General features: G+C 43.5%; 2 protein-coding genes across 2 annotated transcripts; both read left to right on the forward strand.

Annotated features, from left to right (window-relative positions):
* Positions 1–2,556: 2,556 nt before the first annotated feature.
* Positions 2,557–3,501, forward strand: LOC131890850 (shematrin-like protein 1). The gene is made up of 2 exons (XM_059240292.1): positions 2,557–2,692; positions 2,793–3,501. The coding sequence occupies exons 1-2, from the start codon at positions 2,684–2,686 to the stop codon at positions 3,312–3,314; spliced, it is 531 nt and encodes a 176-aa protein (XP_059096275.1). The 5' UTR covers positions 2,557–2,683; the 3' UTR covers positions 3,315–3,501.
* A 6,354-nt stretch (positions 3,502–9,855) lies between these two features.
* LOC131890147 (shematrin-like protein 1) lies at positions 9,856–10,735 on the forward strand. Its single transcript, XM_059239439.1, has 2 exons — positions 9,856–9,934; positions 10,031–10,735. Exons 1-2 carry the CDS (start codon positions 9,926–9,928, stop codon positions 10,550–10,552), a joined length of 531 nt encoding a protein of 176 aa, XP_059095422.1. The 5' UTR covers positions 9,856–9,925; the 3' UTR covers positions 10,553–10,735.
* The last annotated feature ends 1,512 nt before the right edge of the window (positions 10,736–12,247 follow it).

The raw sequence follows: 12,247 nt of genomic DNA on the forward strand, positions 1-12,247 counted from the left end.
TGTGAAATATACCTTGTTACAATTTTAATATATCTCGTGTCGATCAAGGGTCGTAAGACAAGAGTACGCGGGGAAGAGAAATCTTCACCACTTTACAAGCCTTTACGATGACGTATTCCTTGGTCAGCTGCGCAAGGGAAAATGTAACAACTGGCAATTGCGCTTGCCAGTACTTTCCCATCATACTTCAAATGTTGGCATTCGCAAGGGCTGCAGTGAATATTTTTATTTATCAACCTCAACAGCCGTCTAGCTTTTATATTCTGAAAACTTTTGCATTTTTTGAAATTTGTGACTTGGTTAGAAAAAAAAATCCCCTCACAAATGTGTGAGGGGAAATAGAAGGAAATTGATGCAAAACTATCTTTGCTTGAAGATTGCAACCTAGTCCCTCTACATGCACCGACCATTTCAATCAATTTCATGTTAGCCAACACACAACGATAAACAGTTTTGTACTGAGAAGCAATTAGAACAAGCAATAATGAATAGTTGAATGAAATGTAGCAATTTCATGGCATTGCAAATGGATCCCTTGCTAGTTTCTACTTTCTTTGGTTTGGTTATTCACGGGCTTTTCTAACCGCTGCAAGGATTGCAATCCCCAGTAATATTAAAATAAAAGGTTATAATTCGTCTACTTATTACCTTTAAATCTTTATATGATATTTGGTCTACCAACAAATTTGAGTTGGCAGACCGAGCTAGCCTTGAATGTAGGGTTGATCTGAAATGCTACTTAAAATTTTGTCCAAGTCTGACTTGAAAGATCTTACCGGATCAATAAGGCCTACATACGACCAACGAGTATTTGAAGGCAGCAAATTGAACAATGAAGGAGTCCGAAAAAGAAGAGAGTTGGACTTCATTGTTTTAACTAGCCTGGATTCTCGAGGGCTTAAAGGTGCTCTCAAAACGCACATCAAGCCTCTACGGACACTACAATTGACCCTAAATCCTGGGACATGAGAGGGTGAAAGAGGAAGAGAAGGAACTCTGGCCGCCACCTGAGCATACGATATAAACGATGCGTTTGGCCATGGAGGTCTCAATTTAACTGGAGGTCTTTCCAAATGTCGTCGGATACCTCGGTAGGCTTTGGTCTCATTAAGAAACCGGACTAAAAAGGTAATTTAGGCCTTATCTTGGATCGGTTTTTACCCTCCATCCTTTCAAAGAAGCTACTGCTGATCATTTCCAGCCATTACGCTCCAGTTTTCACTTACCGAACTGTTTATAATTCAAGATTAATGACATTGGAATTCAAGGATCGTGCTACAGTTTTGGCTCTTTTTCGCTCAGTAGTGGTTAAAACACCTTTCATTCACTGTCAAGGAGTGCTTGGATGTTTCTGGCAACCGCTGACATCAAATATATTTTGGAAATTTAAGCGAATTCCTTTCACTTGTAATTCTTATTCACACAAGTCAACTTTCTTTGTTCGCCCATGTTGTGTCACCTGTTTAGCTTAACTTCAACTTGGACGACTGAAAATTTGAACCAAAGAAAAAAGAGGAGACGAGAATTCCTCTATTACAACCTTCTTGAGCTACAACGTAAAACTTGTCATGTTCATCCCCAGTTCAATAGTTTCTAAATTTTCAGTGTACTGTTGTTCATGGTTGGGCTCATGACGACCAGAGGGGGAATTAGGGCTACAAAGTTTGGGCAGAAGAGAGGTTAAAGGAATTGAGGATGAGGTTGGAGGAGAGGGAGGGGAACAATGGGAGGGAAAGAGGAAAGGAGAGAGGAGAGGGGTGGGGTAAGCCCGTTGAGAGACTAAACAATGAGGTTGAGACAACTGCTGTATCTTCCTCTTAGTGCCCCTGAGATGGGCCTTTGTGGATTTGAAATTGAGGCATACTTTGTGCCTCAAAGATCTCTACGATCGACGATTTGGATGTACGAACGATCTGAACCAAAACAATGCGAGGAAAATCGGTTAGAGCGACCCTGCCGAATTTCTGCACGACATAAGAGCAACATTTTTGTCGCATTTTACGAATAGTCTGCAACAAGAGTTCGAAACCTGAAAAAAAACCTCAGAAAACGCCTTGCCACGGGTGGCTCCATTTTACATAACTATCAGTTTCAAGTGAAGTGGAGGGAAACCATTGATTCCAATATGAGCATATAACAAGGCCTTCTAGCTTGATATCCTTTGCCAACACTGCACAGTGCCACAAGCTTATTTTGAAAATGGTAAGCAATCCATTTCGGGGCTGAATTAAAAGTATCACACCAGAACAATAAAGAGGCACACGAAGGTGAGCACACAAAAAAAGTTATAGCACACCAAAAGTGTAAATTGGCACATTGAATCAAAAAAATTAAATTCAAATAAAATAAACTCGTTACAATAAAAATAAGTCAATTACTTAAAGCATGCAAGGCACTCAAATAAAAGATGTTTTTTTGTGAATTGCGTTGCAACTTTCAAAGATATTCAGCCACAGTGTTGAAGTACTCGGAGAACAAAGATCTTCACCGTTCTTCAATTCATTCCTCAATTGACGTTGGTTTAACCGGGGGAAAAGCCAGCCGCACACCCTCCATCGCCGCCGACTGACTGACGGAGGGCAATTGAGTATAAAACGAGCAAGACTATTGGTGAATGGCACAGTCTCACTGAATCTTCTAGCTACACTTTGCTGCCGACAAAGTCACCCACTCAACTATCATCATGAAATCCGTAAGTCTCTCAACAAGTTCATATTAGGTTTCTGCCAATAAGAAATTGGTTAATATTATGAACAATAGTCTGAAATACGTGTTCTTTGCTTTTTATGCAGTTCCTTTGCCTCGCCGTCCTTTTGGCTGCTGCCGTCTCTGCGGAGCCTGGATACGGTTACGGATACGGACACCGAAGCCTTGGCTACGGTTATGGCCATGGATACGGACACGGCTACGGCTACGGCTACGGTCGCGTTCACAAGCGTGAGGCTGAGGCTGATGCCGAAGCTGAGCCCGGCTATGGCTACCCCGCCTACGGCTACGGCCACTCCTATCCCGCTTATGGTTATGGTCACTCTTATGGCTATGGTGCCCGCTTCCACAAGCGTGAGGCCGAGGCTGAGGCTGATGCCGTTGCTGTGGCTGAGCCTGAGGCTCGTTATGGTTATGGTGGATATGTGTCTCACGGTTACGGTTATGGCCGTGCTTATGGTTATGCTTCTCCCGCTTACGGATACGGATACGGTCGTGTTCACAAGCGAGAGGCCGAGGCTGAGCCCGCTTACGGATACCGAAGCTACGGCTACGGCTATCCCGCTTACGGCTACCGCTCCGCTTACGGTTATGGCTACCGTCATTAAGCCGTTGCCTAACAACAACACCACCAACATCATCCACCTGAAGCATTTCTTACATCCTGACTTGTCGACAGCAACTACTGGAAAAGAGTTTAAGATTCATACGTGAAGTGAAATGGGTCACTCCTAGTCACTGTTGACTAATACAAACCTTTTGCACTGAATATAAGAGATTTTATGTGCCAACTGACTTCTTTATCTTTTTGTTGGTTAAACTTTTGACATCAGACTGCGTTCGATTTGCTCGCAGAGCTGTAGCCTTTATCAACCTTACAATAGTTCTTTTTTATATGGTTTGATCTCCTCAACAATCAAGGACATTTTTGAGTCATACATCAACATCAGGGTTGCCCTGGTCAACCCTGGAATCGAGGGCAGATATCAAAATAGATATTCGTAATGTCTGATAATCGGCTCTCAATGAATGCTCTGAAAATTTAGAAAGCGTGCTTTATCGCCGTAACACATGCCATGGCTTTACATTGAGCCACAATTTCACATACGCCTTCAAAACTGCTCATCAGATATCGATGAAATGTGAAACACGTAATTATTGATTATTTATCTGGAGCAACGGATAATGAGTTACAAAGACTCGCTTATTCTCAACAACGATTTTTTAACCGGCACCGGAGGGGAAAACAACCGACCATTGACTGGTCCTTAGTGCCGGATTCGGGGAAAAAACTGGAGTTCTCGTGACGGACACGACGAACGCATCTGGCGGTTATGGATGGGAAAAATTCCCTTGACAATCCATCCATGGAGGGTGGGTTGGACATGGCCACGGCACCCACGCCTTCATTGAGCATTGCAATGGAGGTTCGGCGTGATATGGCCAACAAAAAGAGAGCAATCACTAGGACCATTAATGATCTTAACGCCTACCTGAATGGGACAACCGTGAAATCCAGGACGCGGATGAAAGTTGCTGAAGCTGAGGCCACACTGATCGAATTGAAGACCATCATCCATGACCATATTGCTTCAGGCCTGAATGAAGATGTGTGCTGGGTGGTCGAGGATTATCTCCATGACGCCAAGAAAATGAGGCGACCACGATAAATGGTGATGATCAAGCTGATCTAAGAGACTTCGAAGCAATTGAGAAAGACAGTGGACGAATGAGATCCAACACCCACGGATCCTGCATAGTACAGGACAAGGTCAAAAGAGTCCACCTGGGAACAAGGGTTGATGAGAGCCATGCAACTACCCATTTACCGGTGAACCTTGGATGGCGAGGGACTGGAGTTAATCGTGGGATTGAAAATGAACAAAGAGATACCCCCGCCTTTGAGAACGGCTACAGAATTGGGTCAGGCGAACCCAGACCGTCGTGGATGACTTCTGCTTCTCACGAAACCACGGGATTCAGTTCTGGAGCGAGATCAACAATCGAGGTGAAGATGCCCAAGTTTAGAGGAGACATTACTCAATTTGAAGATTTGTCAAACGCTTTCCAAGCCCTGGTACACGAAACGAACAAGTCACCAGTAGAAAAAATGAGGATCATCAAGGCCTCTCATGAGGATGAAGCGCGATTGCTCATTTCTGGGTACGGAAATTCGAAAGAGTATTATTTGGAATCTCTTCGAGTGATTGGCGAGGTCTATGGAGACCCATTATTATTGGTAGAATCGCACCAAAAAGAGATCGAGAACTTTCCCAAGGTTAAACCCAAGGATTTAGTAAGTCTGTTTAAATTTGCCTTTGCTCTCCAGGGACCCCTTCTCACGATCTGTGATATGATTGGCAAGGGCTCTATGGGGTCACTTGGTGCGGTTGATTGAAATAAAATTGGATCAAGAGATATTTTTTGCGTGGAACAATTAAGCAGAGCGCCTTCCAGATCAAGAAAAACTAATAGGCTTAAGCATGTAGCTTTTACAGGGAGTTAAAAAGCTGAGACGTTTTTCCGAGAATCACTCACAAGGTGCGTATGCCAGAGAAGGAGCCCATCACCATCTCAAGAGCAAGACAAATGCTTATGTGACAAGCACGAGTTCCTGTCCCAAGTGTTCAAGGGATCACAGGATTGTTGATTGTTCATCGTTCAAAGCCATGACTCTATGTACATGACAGGATGGACCTTGTCATGTCAAGGAACCTATGCTTCAGTTGCCTGAGACATGGCCACTCAGTGGCCAGTTGTTGATCAAATACAAGATGCGGGTGAAAGGCTGCCCTAAACATCATCATTCCTTGATTCACAAATAGGGTACGTCGAGCCGTGTTGCTTTGGAGTCTGGTGGAAGTGCCTCCACCCATAGCTCCAATACCAGCTTGAACGTTATCTTGGGCATGGTGGATATCCAGGGTCTTGTACCAAATGGAAATGTGGTCCTGAATGCTTTAATTGACGAAGGCTCTGACACGACCTTTATTACTCAGGGTGCTTTAAAGCAGATTGGTGTAACCAAAGGCAAGGAAGAAAGATTGATAGTCCACGGAGCGTCCGGTTCCACTGAGCTCAAATCAAAGATCCTAATATTAAATATGTCTAGGGCAGACGGTGAAGGGTTCCAAATCAGCGCCAGATTGCATTCCAACGTGTGCCAAGGTCTAAAGGGATCTTCATGGGAGAACATCAAGACCCATTGGGATCATCTCAAGAAGTTGGATTTGTCCACCAACAAAAATGAGGTCCAGATACTGAAAAATTTGGACAACGGTCATTTCATTGAACCTTTAGAGTTTCGTCGGAGATCATAAGGAGACCCCTACACCTTGCGATCTCGCCTTGGATGGATATGCCGGGGACAAATCGGAAAAGAGTCCTCAAAATTAGGTGGAATCACCCTCTTCAATCAATCAACATTCGAGCCTATCCAGGAGGCTCGCTTAGATGAATGTCTGAATCAGTTCTTTACTACTGAGTCGTATGGAGCCGAAGGAAAAGACGGTCTACCCAGTTACTTCTTGCTAGGCCAATTTGCCCTTAAGTTGTTTCAGGGATGGATCGAGAAACGTAAGAGTGGTCCTAGATTTGAGGTTAGTCTCCCTTGGATCCCTGGAATAGGGAAGCCCAAAAAACAACCGCCAATGGGCTGAAAGACGGTTGGAAGGGCTGGAGAGAAGGTTTGTCCTTGATCCTCGGTTTCACCAGGCACATGTTAATTCAATGAAAACAACGATTGAGAGGAGATATGCCACGTTTGTAGACGATCCAATGGAAATTGCTCATCCAAAACAAGGATTTTTTCCGCACCATGGCGTGTGGAAGAAGGACGGGAAGAAGGTTCGAGTGGTGTTTGATTCGGCTGCCAAATTTCACGGAAAGAGTCTTAATGATTACCTGTTAACAGGAACATTATATGCGGCCTATTATATGTACTTCTTTGATTCAGAGAACAAAAGGTGACGGTGACGGCGGATGTCACAGCAATGTTCTCTAGAATTGCAATGAACGAGGAGGACGCAAGATATCATCGCTTCCTTTGTCGTGAGTCAAGTGACAGGCCTGCCTAGATCTTCCAAATGACCGGCGTGGTGTTCGACGACTCCCAGTCACCATGTTTGGCGATTAGTACTCTCCAAAATACAACAGATGACACTAGTTGTTCTGATGAGGTCAAGAAGGTTGTGAAGACCCAATTCTATGTGGACGACTTCTTAGATAGCTTCAGCAACGAATCTCATGCGATCACCCTAGCTTCCGAAAGGCCGTGTTGATGGAAGGGAATTTTCATTTGCATGGTTGGAGGGCCAATGACAAGCAGGTACCGAAATCAATCGGAGGGACCGTGGCGGAACAAGTTTCTTTGCATGTAAATGATGCAAAAGTCCTTGCATGAACCTGGAACACTTAGAAGAATTGTGTGACGTTCAGTGTAGTGTGGATCTGAAGAGCGAATTTGTTTTCTTCTCGCCCAGGAGTACTCAGTAAGCTAGCAGGACAAATCGATCCCCAAGGCATTGTTTCACCCATTACCGTGTCTGGCAAAATCAAAATGAAGGAGCTCGTTGTTCAAACGTTGATGGTCAGAGTGGACTGATGGCTTGAAGGAGCTCCCAAGAGTGGAATTCCCACGTTGCCTACTGCCCCTGGGAGTTGACCAAATAGATGAACAATTGCATATCTTTTGCGACGCATCTGAGCAAGCGTTTGCTGCGGTTGCGTATCTGAGGAGTCGGGACAATCACGGGAACACTATGATCAGGCTAATATGCTCCAAAACTAGGGTATCGCCCCCAAAAAACAAGACTATTCCCAAACTAGAGCTTCAAGGAGCAGTATTGGGATCTCGCTTGGCGAACTACTTGCGGCGGACCTTCCGGTTCCAGATCGATTCAAAGTTATATTGGACGGATAGCCAAGTTGTTTGAGCTTGGATCACAAATCCGGCCCACATTTACAAACCATTTGTGTCCGTCGAGTGGGGGAGATCGAAACTTTGACTTAGACGCTTGAATGGCGTCACATACCCGGAATTCATAATCCGGCTGATCTTGCAACTAGAGCCAGCTTGGCCCCGACGCTGACTGGACTGTGGCCCAATAGGCTATCATTCCTGGAAAAGGAAATTGATCATTGGTCAGGGAACACGTACCTCCAGCCTACCACTGATGAAGTCAAGGACAAGTTTGTGAATGCACATGCAGCCTTGGAGCCCCAAATAGCCAGGGACGAACGAACTCTTGAGGATGCTATCCAGACCTCGAAGAAAGGCAACCCTGAATGAACATTGGGTGACGTGATAAAATCAGCCCAGCAAGGAATGTTCCCAGATGAGCTAACGCCCCTCAACAGGGGGAGGATATTTTCAAAATCTTCACGACTCCTTGAGGTTTCAATCTACTTGGACCAAATGGGCGTTTTGAGAGCACAAGGGCGCTTGAGCAGAGCTCAAATAGGCTATGATCAAAGATTTCCAATCATTCTCTGCCCTCAGCACACCCTAACCAATCTTATTGTGCGAGACTCACTGCATTGCAAATGTTTTTCAACTATATTGAATTTTCAAAACTATGATCTCAACTACTTTGAAAATGTCTTGCTCTTCCTCCTCCCAAGGGTCATAAATTGAAATATTATGCGCCCCTTACGTAGACTATGTCATTATCTTTTTTGGTAACTTGTTAATATTTGTAGAATATGTTACCGTCAAAAGTACACTCAATTGTATCATTTGGCCATTGTTTTCATTTTTCCCACAGAAATGTTCTAGTACTTTCATTTTCAGAGTTGAGAAGTGGATTTTTCCGATATTTACTCTGAACAGATAAAATTTCATCGAGAAAAAAGAAGAGTGCAGTCGAAAAATGCCAAAAACGTTATTTGTGGAAGATTGGCCCACGGCTTTTGCTTTTCAATGTGGTCCCCCTTTAGCTGCAATGAAGGCCTCAACACGCTGCTTGAAAGCCCTGCAGCTTATTGAATTGAAGGTTGAGGAAATATTGTCCCACTGCTGACTGATGGACGTCCTCAAAGCACCCAAATTTGGATGCAAGGTGTGCCTGGGTTTTGCCTCTAAAACGCCTCACATAGCATAGCCCAAAGGATCGGTTATCCGTTCTGACGTTTGACCTTGTACCAAGTTCATGATAACGCTTAATTGTATTTGTAATAAAATTCTTGGACTCTACAAATTATTTATGGCCACTTTGATTTCATGGTTGGATTTGCCTTGGTTGTGCAGTCCGAAAGTGATAGGTACAAAAAGGATAGTTTGTAACCTATCTATATTGATGCTGCACAATGTGGTAAGATCAGGATGCAAAAACGTAGCAATGGAGGTAGGGCATATTTCCAAGGCCAGATGGTACAAAAGCATTGCTCAAAATGTAACAAAACGTGAACAAAAACACAAAGCTTCAATATTAATTTTCATGTATGGATGTGATGACAGGAACAAGTTAAAAAAGCCCTTTTTGGGGCAAATTTCGACAAAAACACCAGGAAAAAACTCCTCCAGACTAGCAAAATATTTGAAATGAACATTTAATTAATTCACTAATTAGTTTGTAGTTTCTACTTCGGATCAATTTCACAAGGGACAAAACTATTTTATTATCAGCTGGACGCTTTTTGGTCCTTTTTGTCCTCGTCACGAAAATATTTAACCTTGAAAAATATTTCAAAGAGAAATCGCCTTATACTAAAAAAAATATAAACTTACGGTTGTGCTTCGCATGACATGCAGCATGTTGCAACATGCTAAATAAAAAAAATGAATAAGAAAACTTACTTATTTAAAGGTCGCCAAAATTCAACTCCGTATTTTCATGAAACGAGAATATAAACAAAGATAAAAATATTGTGTTACAGTTTCTTTTTCACTGAACTCTCTCCTAGCAATATAAGATTGCACAAATTATATTAAGGTGTACTCGTACATCCCTTCAGGATTAACCCTAAAGACAAAAGATATCACAAACAGTATGTCTTGCATGGTTCATCATATTGCAACGAGGACAAAGATACCCACCATTCTTCAAATCATTCCTAGATTAACGTTGGTTTAACAGTGGAAACGTCGCACACCCTCCATCGCCGGCCATCTAAACGAGATGAAGTATAAAAGGAGCGAGACCATTGGTGTATGGCACAGTCTCACTGAATCTTCTAGCTACACTTTGCTGCCGACAAAGTCATCCACTCAACAATCATCATGAAATCCGTAAGTCTCTCAACAAGTTCGTATTAGGTTTTGCCAATAAGAAATTGGTTATTGTGAACAATGGTCTGAAATGAGTGTTGTTTGCCTCTACTTCAGTTCCTCTGCCTTGCTGTCCTTTTGGCTGCTGCCGTCTCTGCCGAGCCTGGATATGGTTACGGATACGGACACCGAAGCCTTGGCTACGGTTATGGCCATGGATACGGACACGGCTACGGCTACGGCTACGGTCGCGTTCACAAGCGTGAGGCCGAGGCTGATGCCGAAGCTGAGCCCGGCTATGGCTACCCCGCCTATGGCTACGGCCACTCCTATCCCGCTTATGGTTATGGTCACTCTTATGGCTATGGTGCCCGCTTCCACAAGCGTGAGGCCGAGGCTGAGGCTGATGCCGTTGCTGTGGCTGAGCCTGAGGCTCGTTATGGTTATGGTGGATATGTGTCTCACGGTTACGGTTATGGCCGTGCTTATGGTTATGCTTCTCCCGCTTACGGATACGGATACGGTCGTGTTCACAAGCGAGAGGCCGAGGCTGAGCCCGCTTACGGATACCGAAGCTACGGCTACGGCTATCCCGCTTACGGCTACCGCTCCGCTTACGGTTATGGCTACCGTCATTAAGCCGTTGCCTAACAACAACACCACCAACATCATCCACCTGAAGCATTTCTTACATCCTGACTTGTCGACAGCAACTACTGGAAAAGAGTTTAAGATTCATACGTGAAGTGAAATGGGTCACTCCTAGTCACTGTTGACTAATACAAACCTTTTGCACTGAATATAAGAGATTTCATGTGCTAACTGGCTTCTTCGTCTTTGTTTTGACTTTAATTCCAATATCTTAGTACCTTCTCTGAGATTAGGTCCAATAGCTGTAGCTTTAATCTAGCTTTTGATCATTGTCAAGTTGACGAATCCTCATTAAGCACGGAAGGTCTGCAACAGAGACCCCACGAAATAATCCCCACAATGCCTAGGTGATGAGATGCCAAAACCTAGTTTGTTAGATATCATAATAAATCATTGGCAAAATTCAATGAATGCGTTAGGTTAGCAAATCACACAGGATGGAGGTGTCTTTTGCAAAGGATTTGACATGGAATGGGCTAAGAAGTCGAGTCAATATCTGTTGATTAGATAGGTTGAGTCGGTTTCGGTTGGAGACCTTCCGTCCCCATTTGAATTTCTCACAAGTTGTGGCCGAATATAAGATATATGCTACAATCTGTCGGTTTTCTTCAGGGAAGAAGGGTCGTTAGGATCGGAGTTCAAGGTCAGATGTCCATTTTTGACAATTGGCTCGGCTTCGCAGAAAAGGGCCAAAAATGATTTGTCGTTTAGGGAATGCCCTTGGAGAAGACTCTAAAGCTCCTAAATCACCTTTCCTATTTGTCGCTCCAAAATTCAAAAGATCCATTTAATGTCTAACTGTTATGCACCTCCGCTGATTTCTTTGTGGCTCCTGGCTTATGTTACCACTAGTCTTGGATTTGTGTGGCAAAATGTAGTGCTTTGGGAAAGAAATTATCAATCAGTCAGAACTCAGAAATAGAAAGGCCTTTTGTCAGAATACGTCAAAATGATGTGCAGAGTGCCGTACAAGGTTAGGCTGCAGATTAATGACAAGCTTAGCGGTAAGGCCCAAATTTTAGAGGTTGGCCAATCAATGCAATTTCTATTTTTTTTCTCCTGTACCTATGAATTGATACGAAACCATGATACAACATGTACAATAGTGCTCACCATTGATCAATAACAAGAACAATAAGAAAATGGTCAAGTACTTTGGACATTCCTCTGCCATGAAAGGATTAGTTTCGTTGCCGAAAAGTGCCGTTGGTTAGATAGCGGGAGCAAAACGAAATATTCTGATATTTTTAAACGATTGAACATTTTGAAGATTCATGATTCAGCCAGGTCCCCAATTTGGCATTTCTACATCTGGTGGGAGGAGGACCGATGCACCACGAAAGTCATCATTCTTATCATAGGCTTCCAATCCGTCAACAAGATTTTTCTTTGGGCCCGTAACCCGACCTCCTCGTAATCACAATTCACTTCGAAGCTTTCCGACCGACCACGATCGATACATATTCCGACATGTTCAACGAACGGGGCCAAAGGATGAACTTGTTTACACTTCCGAGTGAAGGATCCAAAGTGAATGACAAAAACTTCGAACCACTCAACCTCGTGAGCAATCTGAAACTTCATTCTATTTTTTGGACGGAATCAATCAATCAAAATGAGTGGAAAATGTAAAAATGGTCCCTCGGCACATATGGTTACTAGTCTCGAAATCGCATCTTCATA

Source organism: Tigriopus californicus, chromosome 11 (assembly GCF_007210705.1).
Source record: "Tigriopus californicus strain San Diego chromosome 11, Tcal_SD_v2.1, whole genome shotgun sequence".
Taxonomy (NCBI): domain Eukaryota; kingdom Metazoa; phylum Arthropoda; class Copepoda; order Harpacticoida; family Harpacticidae; genus Tigriopus; species Tigriopus californicus.